The sequence below is a fragment of the Neospora caninum genome, chromosome VIIa, assembly GCF_000208865.1.
Source record: "Neospora caninum Liverpool complete genome, chromosome VIIa".
Classification (NCBI taxonomy): domain Eukaryota; phylum Apicomplexa; class Conoidasida; order Eucoccidiorida; family Sarcocystidae; genus Neospora; species Neospora caninum.
This window is the reverse complement of record NC_018393.1, coordinates 2,661,749-2,676,430: the sequence shown is the minus strand read 5'-3', so window position 1 is coordinate 2,676,430 and position 14,682 is coordinate 2,661,749. Positions and strand designations below refer to the sequence as shown.

Genomic DNA, 14,682 nt, shown 5'->3' with positions numbered 1-14,682 from the left:
CAGCAAGACCGTCCCCGAGTGCAGCACGGGACTCTCACCCACGCATGCGTTGTCCCCCTTCACACCCCGACGCGCAGAAATTCTCTTTCCGCAGAGAGCAGGTTTCCATCTCGTTGTCGAGTCTGACACCCGAGGCGGCGAGCGACGCATCTTGTTTTCGACTCTCAGGGAGAGACTTTCCTGAGCAAACTGAGCGTGTACCTGAGGTCTGGATGGAGCGGCGTCTCGACGGTGACATGTCGGAAAGAGAAACGCGACAAGCCTGGCGCCTCCGTCTCTGTTTTCCCCTTCAAGTCGATGCTCTCTGTTGGCAGGGTCAGACGGCTTTTTTCGGGCCCCTCCTGCTCATTCAGATGCGTTTTTTTTTCGTGTCTCCTGGGCTCCGCGCTTGTGGTGTCGCGCTCTTTCCCCGGGTTCTCTTGGTGCTCGAGAATATTCAAAAAGGAAAGCGAAACGCAGTGCAGGAAAAGGCGATTGGAGAGGCTTCGCCCGAGAGCGCGGTCCGCCGGATCTAACAGACAAGACACCGCGCATTCAACGTGGCCATTTGCGTCCATACATAGAATGACGTAAATCCGTCGATCCACACTTCCAATCACGCGTTATCTCCTGCCTCGCAACCTCAGTCTATCCAGTGTTCTCTTTCTCCAGCTGTCTGTCTCTACCCGTTCGCCCGTCTTCCCCTACATCTATGTACGCTTGTGAGTTCACAGATATGCATATATATATATATATATATATATATGCATATATGTATGTGCATATACATGTATATGTATGTATATGTACGCGGGCATGTCTGTGCGTTAGTCGATGTAGAGGCACATTGACGTTTGCCTTGCGTCTCTCTTTTGCGGCGCGTTGCATGCTGCGGAGAAGCGGGAGGGGGAGCGTTCGTCTCCCACGCGGATTCCCTACCCTTCACGTAGATGGGATCTGCAACGATGGGGTGGCCGATGTGGGCGAGCTGCGCGCGAATTTGGTGCGTTCGCCCGGTCACAGGCTCCACGCGACACAGGGTGAAATCACGTCCTGAAAAAGAGAAACGGCAGGCAAACCCACGCTCGCCGCGCATGCCTCACATACAACTCAGCTTTGCCTCCACTAGGGATACGCACACACATCGCCACCTTCATATATATATATATATATATATTTATATACATATATATGTATCTATATATATACGTATATATATATATATATATATATATACATAGAGGTAGCTATAGTCACAGACACCAGAACCTCGAGACTCAAGTATGCACACGCATATGAAGATGTAGAGACATACACAGGCTGGGAGGACGAGGCAGATACTTGCATTTCTGAGAAATAACAGTGTGAAATGTGGATAAGAGACGTAGACGGAAAAAAGGATCCGTCGCATGGTCGAGATCTAATTGGCGTTTGAGGCAGCGAAGGAGAAGCAACTGCAGAGAAACAGAGAGGCGTGGGGTGCTGGTACACGCCCCTTGCTCTTTTCATCTCACCGGCATACGAGTACTGTGCGAGAGCAGTCAAGAAAAGGAGGGCGATCTGCAGGAGACAGCAAAACTCAAATCGAACAAACAGAGAAATTGTAGTACCAGGGATACTGAGCATGACTCCAGTTATGTGACACAGACAAAACCCAGGTTCTTTATAGTTGCTGTACACCTCCAAACCACAAAGAGAGCGAGTGAAGAAGAGAAAAGCGAGGGACAAAAACATCACCTCACGCACCGGGTTTTCCAGAAGGAAAAGGAAACTCTCAGCGACGCGGGCTCGAGTGAACAAGTGAGACCACGAGATGTGCTTCGGCCGACCGTCTCCGGATGCGTTTCTTCCAACATCCCCCACGTTTGTTTCTTGTCCCTTACGGAACTCAAGACCATAACGGCCAACACGGTGGAGAAAGGTCTGCCTCCGACTATAACACGAGGACAAAGTAGGTGTGTTTAACTTCGTAAGTATATATACATATACACACATATAAACAGATGAAAGTATGTGCGTTTGGGTATGCATAAAGTGGCCCATGCAATGATGGACTCTTACAGACGACAGGGTGAGAGCGAAACAAAACTGTTAGTTTTGCCCCGCGTTCCGTGTGTTGCACTGACACCGTCTATGGCATCCCCGTAGTCGCCCCACATCCCCCCCTCCCCCCCCGCCGCGCGCAGATGTACACCCATATCGAAGAATATGTAGAAACATAAACATAGATAAATAGATACGTGCACGTACTTGTATACTGAATGTGTAGAAATGTATACGGTGTGACGTTGATGGGTTATAGCGTACCTTCGCATCGATTGTGCTGGCCACTTCCATCTCTTTTTTTCCCGCTTGCCTGGCCTCAAAGGTCGGTCGAAGAGGATGGACGAGCCGAACTGTTTCTCGCCTCAGCGGCACGGCCCCGAACACGAGTGCGAGGTAGACTTTCTTTGGTCTCCAGGACGCGAGCTGCGCACGCAGAAAGGCCAGACCAGCGTACGACTTGGCTACCAGAAGAGGGCCTGAGAGAGGAGAGAAGAGACAGAAGGGATAAGGCAGTGAGAGAAGAACGAGGCAAGCGATGAAAATCGGAGAAATAGGAGAGAGACGGAAGGAAGAGACGAGAAAGAGAAAGGCAAAAGGAAGCAGAGAAAGGCAAAAGGAAGAAGAGAAAGACAGGAGCTGCAAACGGAGTACGAGACGCAGCTGGAAGAGAAGAAGAGCAGCGAAGCGTGAAGCCGAGAGCGCGACAGGAAGGCAGGTCTCCCACAGTCTTTTCCGGCTCTGGAGGCTGAAACAGAAGGCGCTTAGAACGCCGGGGGCAAATACAAACCCCCACCCCACAGAAGGCGTGCAGAGCACAACTGCAGCGGTTAGGCGAAGAAGCGGAAACGCGTGAAGGCGAGATCGGCTGGGCACGGGACAGGCCTCAGGAATGGAGAGCCGCAGCACGACAAAAAACGCGAAAATCGGCGGGCCGCCCCAGCAGAAAGGAAAAGGTGATGTTTATACCGCTGGTCGGCGTGTCGAGGCGGTGGCCTATGCCGAACTGGTGGGTTGCATCAAAGAGCAGCGCGAGTCTCTCTTCTTCTCTGTCTCGTGCTTCTCTGTCGCTCTGCTGCGTCGCTGCGGTGTCGGCTCGCGAGCCTAGGGCGTCTGCCTGTCTCTCGGCCGCTGGCCTCTCCGCCGTGCCGTCTTGTCTTTTTCCTAAAGCGATCTGCATGTACGCATGCAGCGGCTCGGACGTGCCGCCTCCGGCCAAGATCTCCAGCGCTCGTTTCCTCAAAGAAGGGGAGAAATGCAGGGGCGACGCAGGGAGGGACGCCGCGACCGAAGGCGCCCACAGAGCGATGCGCTCTCGAACGGTCTCGGGCCGTTCGCTGCGCTCCAAATTAACCCGCCAGAACGGCGGTTTGTACAAGACCTAGACACGGAACACAGGACACAAAAAAAACAAGAGCATACCAAAGACACACACAAAAAGAGGAGAAAGCCTAGAAACATCTCCAATCGATGCGATGGCCCACCAGCTCCTCCAGAACCACCTTTGCGTCAGCATACGGACCTGCCTCTTCGTCAGCTCACACCTGCATCTAGCATGTTTTCCAACACAGATACCTAAACACCGCCTCCTCCTGCCAATCTATATTTACCTTTTGCCGCTCGAGCACTTGCAGACTTATCTACCCATTTCTTGCCCTAAACAGATGACAACAGGTATGCATATGTGCCTTGTTCTTTTCCTTTATATATATACACGTATATATATATATATATATATATATGTATATATATACAAGTATATGTATATATATACAAGTATATGTATATATATACAAGTATATGTATATATATACAAGTATATGTATATATATATATATATATATGCTTCGATCGGTGATGTGGTTGCCATCGCAGTCTGTATACCATGAGGTGTTTGGATTCCCAGACGACGTGTGGCAGGTCTTTGAAATAGCAGCATTTCTCGCCCTCCGTCAATCTTTCGCGCCTTCCTGACGTCGCCAGTCGCTGTCGCCTCTCTCCTGTGTCGCCCTCGCCGTTCAGGGAGTCGCCCTCGCCGTTCTGGCGCCTGCGAGGCTCGTCAGCCTTCTCTGCCTCCTTGATCTCTTGCACTTGGGCGTCTCTCCCCTCTCGCCCTGTCTCCGCTGCTACGTCGGCTTTGAGCGCGTCTGCGACTTCTCGCTCGCGCGGAGACGCCAGCGCGTCCTGCGCGGTGGCGACAGAGCTTGCCTGCGTCTCGGTGTCTCCAGGGTGCTTCAGCGGAGCGGCTTCTCTTTCTGCTTTGATTGCGGAGTTCTCCGGCGGCATAAAGAAGGAGAGAAGGCTCCTCTCTTTTGCCAAAGCCGAGGCGGCCGGCCACAGTCGTTTCCCCGCATTCGCTGGGCGTGGCTGAGGGTCGGGAGACTCCGGGCGAGGCGCCCGTGAGCGCGCAAGGGGGGCGGGACGCTCAGTAGAGAGCGAACATGGCGCGTTTCCGGTGGCAGGCGATAACGAAGAAGGCGGAGAGGCAGAGGAGGAAGAGAACGAACGGGGTGTACCAAGAGTCGTCTTGTTAGGAATGTAGATTGAAGACGCGTAGGGTTGTGGCGACGGTAGATGCGTTCGCTTGGAAGGCGTCGAGGATCGGCGAGAGTCTTGCATCCGTTTCCCCCGCTCTTCCACCTTCGATCCGGCCTCGTTCCTCCAGAACTCCTCGCCGGTGCAAAAGGCCAGGCAGAGAATCTTTTCGTAGAGCGGCTGGGAGACGTTGTGGGTCGCCGAGAGGCTCGCCACTGCACTGGGAAAGAGACAGTCCGAATCGTCGTCGCCGGCCGGCCCAATCCACGTCGAGCCTGTGGCGTCCACAGAGCGGCGGCCTTCGACGCTCCCAGATGGCGCGCCTCCTTCCGCGCCTCGCTCCGCCGAGAGCAAAGTCGAAGACCGCGAAGAAGGACGCGACGAAGTGTATGGGGGTCGGAGCCGCAACGCGGGGTCGAGGATGCCGGTTGTGTCTCTGTCGTCGGCAACGCAAAACACGTACCGTGCTCTCTTCTGCGTCTGTTCTCCTCTCTCTTCGTCCAGTTTGCCACCGCAGTCCGTCTTCCTGGCGCTGTCCAAATGCAGGAGATGAAGGTGCGCATCTGTTTCCTTCTCGAGGCGTCTCGAGAGAGCCTCGCCAACCGCGTGGAAGAGACGCGGAAAACATTCTCGACGCTCCGCATCCTCGGGCGCTTCTGTCCCCGAAGCCGCGCTGAGAGGAGAAGAGGAAACAGGAGACGCGCCGAGGCAGGAGGAAGACTCAGGCGGAGACGCGTAAGCAGACGGGAAGGACGTGGAGGAGCGAGGGAGGATGTGGAACTCCTCGAGCGTCGCTTGGACCAGCGGGCGCAGGAGCTGAGTGCGGAAAAAGGAGAAGGAAGTTCCACACAGAGACGGAGCGGACGCTCCATCTGGCCCCGCTCGGTGGGCATACTCATCGCCTTGCAGCCTCTGCGTTTCCCTACAGGGAGACGCGAGGTGCGAAAACGGCGAAAAGGTGGAGAGCACAAGCAGGCGACAGATCTGACAGAACGCGTTGAACGCGATCACATCGGACAACAGACCGACAGGCCGACCCAGGAGCGAAGCCTTCGAAGATGAACCTGGAGGAGAGAGCGCCTGTCCGGAAGAAAGGTGCGTCTCTGTAGGTCGTGGGACCGAAGGCGGGTCCGCCCTCCGATTGTGTTTCGAGGACACCAGCGACCTCGGTCGTGCGCCAGCAGCCGCTGGGTCAGGCGGGCACGGCAGGAGACAGGCAGCGAGATACACGTGGCGAAAGGGAAGCGATGCGTGCGGAAAGAGAATCGCCAGAGAGTAGAGCGCCCGAGCCCAGTCCTCAGCAGTCAAGATCTCTTTCAATCCACCAAAGAGGAGGCGGTTCTCTTCTTCCTGGAGATCGAACGGAAGACCGGACAGTGCGCCGTCCTCCGGCGCGGCCTGCGCCGTCTCGTGCACGTTGTAGTTGCCGCATGCAGCGTCAGACAGCCGCAGAGGCGCCGCGCTTCTCCCTTCTTCGCATCCTCTAGTAGAGCGATCCGATCCCTCTGTCGTGCCGAGCGCTTCCTTCCCGACGTCTCTCCGAGGCACGCACGCGAGCGGCGCTTCTCGCGCCTCGCGCCGAGGCTCGAGGGCTGACTCCGGCGCCTCGCGGTCTCCCGTGGCTTCTCCTCCGCGTCCCGCGGGCGCGTGAGACTTCTCAACGCCGCAGAGCGACGCGCGGGACGGGGGGGGCTGAGAGGAGCCTCGCCAGACAAACAGCATCCACCGGCAGATGGCCACACACAGCGAGGGAGGAACCGAGCACTCCGTCGATGCAAGACGAAAGAGCAGAAAGCGAAGACGCTCCCGAGTCCAGGGGACAGGTGGGTGCGCGGAACAGCGGGAAGAAGAAGGGGAGGAAGAAGGGGAAGGAGGAGAAGAAGAAGGGGAAGGAGGAGGAGATGAAGAGGAAGAAGAAGAAGGGGAAGAAGAGGAAGAAGAAGAGGAAGAAGAAGAGGAAGAAGACCGAGAAGAAGGAAGAGGAGAGAACAGATTGCGAGTGTGTCTGCCGTCGTCTGGTATCTGAAGAGAGGAAGATTGACATTGTTTGCGTCTTGTGTCTGCCCTCTGCGTTAGGACACTGGCGATTTCCGCATTTAAAAGCCCAGTGAGAACGAAGCTGACATCACAGGCGAGCTGGTTCGCAACGCTCTCGATTCGCTGGAGTCTTCTTTCTGTCTCTCTTCCGTCGCGCGCCGGTTCCTCGCATGCCAAATGTCTCGGTGTCTCGCCGTCTGAGCGCTGCGTCCGCTTGTCCTGTAACAGACTCGCTTCCGCGCGTACGCGGCTCTCGAGCTCGCGACCAGCCTCCTCGTTCGCTGTTGCGGCTGCGCCGGTGTCGCGTGCTGCCTCGCGTCTCTCGCCTCGCGGAGGCGCGGCCCCGCCAGGATATCCGTGTGCGTTCTCGCCGTTTGGAAAGGCCTCTTTCGCCCTGGGAGGCTGCGCAAGGCCCGCGCGCTGGGGCTGAACAGCGAGCGGAGAAAGTAGACTGGCGCTGTCGCGTCTTCGCCGCACCGTCTCCTCTTTCAAGTACGCGCGGAGGTCTACCGCGACTTCGAGCACATTGGTGAGGGCGAAGGGGAGGCTCTCGTAGAAGCTGGGAAGTAAAGGCGCGCCTCTTTTCCTTCTTTCCTCTTCGCTGCGAAGAACGCCGGAAATCGCTCCCGCGATCGCCTCAAGCACTTCGTAGACACTCCAACCGAACCGCTCTTGGTCGTTTGGCCTCCTGAGCCCCGCGTCTGAGTTCCTCTCTTTTGAGGACAAGCACGAGGGACCAGCACAGCCGTCGGAGGACCCGGGAACGAGAGAGACAGGAGACAAGAGGGAGACAGGAGATGCGAGGGAGACAGGAGAAGAGAGGGAGACAGGAGGCGAGAGGGAGACAGGAGAAGAGATGGAGACATGAGCCGCGACAGATGCTTCTGGGGAGTTTGTTGCTACTCGCCGAGAGACGCGCCAGCCAACAAGGGCGGGGATGTCTCTCTCTATGTTCGAGCAAAATGTCTTGTCTTCGTCTTCGGCTCCTCCGGTGCCGTCGGGGGCAGACGCGGGAGGAGAGAGCGACGAGGGAAAAGGCGAAACAGACGCGGGAGGAGAGAGCGACGAGGGAAGAGGCGAAACCGCGGAATTGCAAGACGAGGAGGGCGGAGGATACGCAGGCGACGGCAAGGGAGAAGACGAAACTGCAGACGTGGGCAAAGCTACATTGGCAGGATTCCACGAATCCACGGGCGAAGAGTCGTCCTCCGGCGCCGGGGACGCGAGGGCTGGAGGGACAGTCGAGGAAGCCGTCTGCAAACGGGCCAGCGATCGAAGCGGAGACCGAGAGAAAGGAGAACGGCGCGGTCCACAGAAGACGAAGGAGCCAACCTCCGTTTCAAGAGAAAGGAACAGGTGACTCAAGGAACTACAGGCACGCGAGGCGTGCAGGAACTCCGACTCAAGTCGAGACGAACCAGAAGAAGAAGCATTATCGGACGACGAAGCAGGAGAAGAGCAATGAACGGAATCAGAAGACGAAGACGGAGGATGCTGCGCGTGAGAAGTCGCAGCGCTGGCGCGGCGAAAAGGGCGTGACGACGAGAGCGAAGCCTGGCCGTCGGCACAGGACGCCATGAGGACTTCCACTGTTGCGTCGAAGAGTTCGAAATCGATGAATTTCGCTTTCCAAAAGGCGGTGAAAAGTTCCTCAACAAGCCGACAAACGGCGGGCTCGTGTGCGAACGCGTCCCACGAGAGGATCGGCTGCCACGGCAAGTGGCGGCTCTCTGGCACGTCGTCGACGGAGGGCGAAGCGGAAGGGATCTTCGCCGACTCTGCCTCAAAGCCAGGCGCAAACCGAGAGGAGCGAACGGCTGGACAAGACGCGGGAGCAACGGGGAGGCTGGACGAGACAGTCGCGGCGTCCGAGACAGAGGTCCGGCTCTCTGAAAGGCCACTTCGACCTTCGCGGGCGAACCTTCTCAGTCCGTAGCAGGCGGCCGCACGCAGATTCAGGAACACCGGGTTTGCGTACAATTCCCGGAAGACGGGCGCAGCGTCAGGGCTGAAATGAAGGGACGCTTTGGGATCTGCGCATGCAGCCACGACCACGAACGGATCGCTGTCTCCTCCCCCGCGGTCTTCTAAACTCCTCGCCCCTCCGTCGTCGCTCGCCCCTCCGTCGTCGCTCGCCCCTCCGTCGCCGCTCGCGGCCCCTCGACGGGCCGCTGCTGGGCCTCGCGAGGATCCCGCCGCGGGACTGCCGACGGGCGCATGCAGCGGGTTTGCCTGCGTCTGGCTGGGAGCGTTTCCGCGAAACGGCAGAGTCCCCGCGTGTTGCTGCGCTTCCCCGTCCGGCGGAGACAGCGCGAGAGAGCGCCGCTTCGCCCGAGCACCCAGCGAGGGCCCCGCATGCGTTGGGTGGCCAGAAAGCGTCGGGCGAGGCCCCGCCGGGGGGCGGCAGTCTGGGAGCGAGGCGAGTGCGCTGCGCGAGAGGAGAGGCAACACAGCCCAGGAAGCTCTGCTCGTCTCCGCGCTCAACAGACGCAGGAGCCGGGCGGCCTGGACCTCCACGTGCCTCGGCGAAGATAGTGCACCGGCAGAAGGAAAGGGAGAAGAAGAAGAGGGGAAAACGGCGGTGTCGAGAGCTGCAGCTCGAACGAGAAAGGCGAGGGAAAGTGCCGAAAGATGGAGATCGAACGACAGCCACTTTGCTCGCATGAGGCGCAAGCAAGGCGCGAGGACGCCGAGACTGGAGCCTGTCGAAGGCCCTGGAGACAGAGAGACAGAGAGACAGCGGAGGAGAGATGAGGAGAGACGGTGTGCCTAAGACCAGCACGGCGCGAGGCGTCGCAGCGAGAGAGACAGGGAGAAGACACTCGAAAGGAGAAAGACGTTCCACATAACGAAGAAAACCTGAGGAGGTCGGGCGCGAGGGGAGCATAGAAGACAGGGCCGGGCACAGGGCGAAAAAGAATGTCCCAGAGCGAATCCGGAAAGACGGAAAACAGGAACAGTTCAGTGGGGAAAAAAGAAAAGATCGACGTCGCAGTAACCGGCGTAACCACACTCTCAGCTTTCCTTGCGTTTTCTGACAACAAACTCTCGTCCTGGTGTGATGCACTTCTTGAGCTGTACCGACACACGAATCGTCTGTCTAATCGGTGTCTGCCTCGAGCTGTTGTCCCCCTCTCCTTCCCGTGGATTTCTCTGCCCGATCACTCGCCACATACACACAGATATTAAAATATACATATACATAAACACACAGATTCAATTGCATATATATATATATATATATATATATACATACATATGGATGGGATTTGGATTTTCGGTTGAGAAAAGGAAGGCTGACCTGGAGAGGCGATAAGCCTTCTCAGTGCATTGGTGATGTAGGCTCTTTGTCGCATTTGTGTTGAGTGGTGGGAAAGGGAACGTGGAGGATTCCGTTCTTTTTCGTTCGTTAGTCTGTCGGATCGGGTCTGTAGCGCCCCGCTGTCTCTCCTCTCTGCTCCTCGAGCTCCGTTTCTCTCCTCATTTTCTTCTGACCTCCCTCGAGGGCCATCGACGAGCGTGCGGCGCGGAGTCCAGACAGAGGGACAGTCAGGCAGCCGGCGAGAAGAGGGGAAGAGAGAAGCCTCGCGCAGCAATGACGAGGGAACCGAAGAAGGGGCGGGAGAAGCGCGGAGCGCCCTGTGAGAAGAGCGGAGATCCGCAGAAGAAAAAGGGGACAGAGGCGACCAGGAAGGCGAGAGGAAGAAGGGACGAGGAGAGGAGGAAGAAGCGAGAGAAGAAGTCGAGCAAGACGCGGAGGGGGCGGAAGAGGGCCAGCGTGGGAGCGGGGATGACGCGGAGAAACGAGCGAAGGAGAGCGCGAGAGAGACAGAAGAGAAACGCTGCCAGGTATCCCGGTCCTTTGCAGAAGAGAGGAAAGCAGGAACCACGGAAGAGGAACGAAGACGCAGCGAGCGGAGGTCTGAGAGACAGCCTAGCCTGAGGCTCACCGACGAAGAAGAACGAGGAGAGGACCAAAGCGCAGACGACGACCGACCAGGGAAAGACGAGGAAGGATGCGAAGACACAGAAATTGAAGATGGTGAAGACGACCGCCGGGAGAGAGAATTCGGAGACAAAGACGAAAAAAACGAAGAGGATGAAGAGGACGAATGCGCCGGTACCTGGAAAAGATACGGAGGACGCGCGCCTAGAGAGGGAACTCGGGAAAAACGCCGAAGACGACCTTGCTTCCACGCCAGACGGGGTGATGCCTTCATTTCTGAGACAAGGTATCGCTTCCACGACCAGCCTGTCTCAGGAAAGGAAGCGTTCCTCAGCTCAAGTTCCTTTTCTGTGGCAAAGAAACCGACCGCGCGGGCTCCTGACCGCCCCTGTCTCCGCTGCCTCCCGCGCCCCCTGGCGCCGGCGACGCCCGACGGGCCCGCCGCGGATGGAGCCCAAGAGACAGGCCCGCCGGGCGGGGCCACGGCGCGACGCATGAGGAGAGGAATCAGCTGAGGAGGAGACGGATCGATAAAAGGAGACACAGAGAGAAAGCGAGGGAGAGACAGGCAAGGAGAGAAGAACAGAGAGAAGAAGAGAGTCGGAAAGTAGCAAAGGATTTCCCGGGAAAGAAACGGGGGAGAGGGAAAACGGGGGCCGGAGAGAAAAGAGGCGAAAACGAGGGCGAAAGTGTCAGGAAGAGAGACGAGCAGATACGGAGACAAAAGGCAAGACAGAGCGGCGCAACAGCCACGCGTGAAGAGAGCAGGAAGGAAGACGAAAGGAAACTTCACAGCGGAGACGAGAGGGAAGAAGAATGGAGGCTTCAAAGCGGAGACGGGAGGGAGGAACGGAAGCCCCAACGTTCTTTTCTTCCGAGGCAGAGACGAGCAGAAGACCGAGGCAAGACAATTACACGACTGGGGTGAGGACCGAGAAAAGCGAGAAGAGACTGCGGAGACTAGAGAGATGAGAAAGGGAGACAATTTGCAAGCAGCGCAGAGACACAAGTAGCCTTTCAGATATCGGCGGGGTTGCAGGCACCCGGAAGAAGACACCGCGGCGGGAGCAGTCCTTTCCGTGAGTCAGCTGAGCAGATTGCCGACTCTCAAAAAGTGGAATGCGACTTTCGAGAAAAAGGCAGGCGCACGGCACGCGAGGGAACGAACCAAAGAGGAGACTGAAAAACGCCCCAGCTCGAGGCACGCAGATTCCTTTTCTGTGGAAATCTGGCCGTGAAAACGCACATCTCGATGTCGCGCATTCTGTTGCTTCTATCGAAGATGCAACTCTGTGCCCTTCACGTCTTCTTCCCAGCGCAAGAGAAAGAGACGCGCCCGTTTTTGACGAGCCTGTAGTCTGGAGAGGAAAAATCGCGGGAGCTGTCTCTGTGTGTGGTGAAACGAAGGCTCTCGGCAAACGAAACGCATCGATGAAAGCTTTTTTCTCCAGAGAAAGGTCAAGCTTTTTTCGCTGCATCTATCACCGAGAAAAGAAGCCCGAAATCCAGGGTGCAATGTTGCCTTCTGGGGGCAGAGCGGGGGGGAGGTCCGAGAGAGACGACGAGACAATCGAAAGATACTATACCGAGACAGATTTCGGCCAGTGAGGCCGTGTCTTCTATAGATCCTCGATGGGGTCTTCTCTTTTTGCGGAAAACAAAAGAGAACTTCCGATCGGAAGGAAATCCCGAGAGAAGTCCCCACCCTCTCCTTCACCTGCTTCGCTTGCTGCCTCGCTCTCTCGACTGAGGCGACGTTCAGGAGAGCCCCCGCCTTTCGCCGTTTCTCCGAGGAAAAGGTGAGTTTCGAGTGCTGCATGTTCTCTCTTTCTTCCTGCCTGGCCTGTTTTTGTCTCCTTTCGAGGACGCGAAAAAGGAGAGAAAAATGTCTCTGTGGGGAGTTAGATGAAAGGAGAGACTCCTGTCTCTTGAGCAACTAGCGCAGAGTGTCTGGGGTGCCCACGGCGCCCCTGGAAGGGCCGTGCATGTATGTATATTCTATTTATCATATACGGAATAAACTCTTGTGCGATATTAAAGGCCCTCGTTCACCGGACAAAAGCAGACATTACAGAATTTTAATAGTTTCCGAAATCAAGCATCAGGGAGGCCGGGGCCCTAGTGCCCCTAATGAGAGGCAGAGACAGCGCAGAGCGCATACGCAGGAAAAGAGTCTGCGTGAAACCGGGCTGTCTGTGCCTGTTCTTTCCCACGTGACTTTCTCCCTTTCGACGAAGAAAGAATCTACGTTGTCTTTTCTCTTCGTTGGGAAAGGACGAAAGATATGACAGAGCTACGGCCCACATGCGCCGCCCAAGCGACTCTGGCCCAGGTCCCCGCATTCCCACTTACACATGTATACACACTCATTATACATACGATAAATAAATAAATATATGCATGTGTTTATGTATATAACTAAGAAGAAACACACAAAGGTGTATATATCTGTATATATATACATATTAGTCGAGAATATGTGACTCCAAAAACCCGTCGCATGCAACCAGCGAAAGTCATGCTTGCATTGGAATACACTTCTGCGAGCAAGTAAACGGTCACGAAAAATATATTAATCCATGTGTGGAAACACATACACTTTCATGTGTAACACTGAGTCTACAAGGATATATATATATATATATATACATATATATATAACTTTGAATATCGGAATCCCAGTGTAAACTTCTGCATGCTCCCTCATAGCAAGCCGTTAAACTTTCTGTTTTGCTCCTAGCCAGGCCTCCGGAGAGGTTTCAACATGGCCTTCGAGGAATCGGCTTCTAAGTCGCGTTCATTTGTTGCTGCGGCTCTCATCGAAGACGGGATTCTTTTCAAAACGTTAGGAAAGAAAAATCGTGCATTCTAACATACCCAACGTGAGGGCGAGTGTCGACTTTCCGCGCGCTCATCGAAGTGTGTAGCCGCTTCTTGTCGAAAGCGTGTAACAGCTTTTAGATGCAAAAAGGACGGACACTGCGATAGAAATACTCCTCGCGTTGATTTCCTGAGAGCGCGCGCGGACGCGGCCTCTGTGCAGCCTCGCCAGAGCGCGGTGGCGGGGACGTGTTGCACAGCACCTTTAGGATCTAGGGATTTTAATTTTCGCCCGTGTAGTTTGTTAGGACGGAGACTGAAGTCTGGTGGTTGTGCTCCCTCGGTCTGTGTTGTCACTCGCTTTTCTCTAGCGGTACACTTTGCGTGAACTCCTGGTCACCCGAGTGCCGGGTTTTTCCTCGAAAGCGTGTCTGTTTCCTGTTTGAGAATTCAGCCGCTTTAACCCTATTCTGCATGCGCCTGGTGTTTCGCAGGCATCCAAATCTGCGGAATTGGCGAAACAAGCCGCTCCAGCAGACGGCGGGACGCAAACCCTCGCGAGGAAGCGAGACGGCGTTTCAGCCCCTAGGTAAAGAGGGTAGCGTGTGAAACGGAGACGAAGCTGTGTGTCCGCGGAAGAGAAGGAAGAAGCGAATGGAAAGGTAGGAAAGAAGGAAAGATGCAGGAAAGGGACGCTAAGGCACGAGAAAAGAAAAAGGGGAAAGAGCGGCAGGGCGAGGAATCATTTTGGGGCTTTCCTGTGAGAGAGGTGGACTGCGCAGGATTCGTTTCCCTGACGACTGTAGAAGCCCAGAGGCGAAAGGGAGTAGACGAGGTTCGAGGCACGGGGCCCGAAAGGGAGGCGAAATCCGAAACGGATTAAAACAAACCTGAAGCCCGCCGCGAGGGTCCGAGGAGAGGCCTTTTGCCGAGAGCGAGGACAAGCGAGCAGCCAGAGAAGCAGTAAACCTGTATGGGGGGAAACGGCGCGCCGAAAAAACCAAGAAGCTGCGCAAGGCTATCGCATTTGCAAGAGACACTCCTTCCCTGTAGAGAGTGGGAGAGGAACGCGCGAAAGAGTGAGCGGAGTAAGAACGACATTCAGCCGGAGAGAAAAGGGAGAAGCGCACAGAGGGTGACAGCGAAGACGGCAGGCAAGGAAGAGACACAGGGAGAGGAACATGGAGACCACGAACAACGGCGACGAAAGAGCATGCGGCGAGGGCGAGATACGCCAGAGTGAAACAGGCGAAACGCCAGCAGAGAGGGGGACGGGGCGACGCACGAAACGAAGCCCGCGGGAAAAGAGGAAGTCGAAGCGT

At 56.1% G+C, this 14,682-nt stretch overlaps 1 protein-coding gene across 1 annotated transcript; it reads right to left on the bottom strand.

The window, feature by feature from the left end:
- Positions 1 to 164: 164 nt before the first annotated feature.
- NCLIV_022300 (RNA pseudouridylate synthase domain-containing protein) lies at positions 165 to 9,950 on the bottom strand (the record flags this gene model as incomplete). Its single annotated transcript, XM_003882424.1, has 7 exons — positions 165 to 511; positions 919 to 1,032; positions 1,494 to 1,539; positions 2,287 to 2,501; positions 2,992 to 3,403; positions 3,907 to 9,308; positions 9,851 to 9,950. The coding sequence occupies 7 exons, from the start codon at positions 9,948 to 9,950 to the stop codon at positions 165 to 167; spliced, it is 6,636 nt and encodes a 2,211-aa protein (XP_003882473.1).
- Positions 9,951 to 14,682: the final 4,732 nt, after the last annotated feature.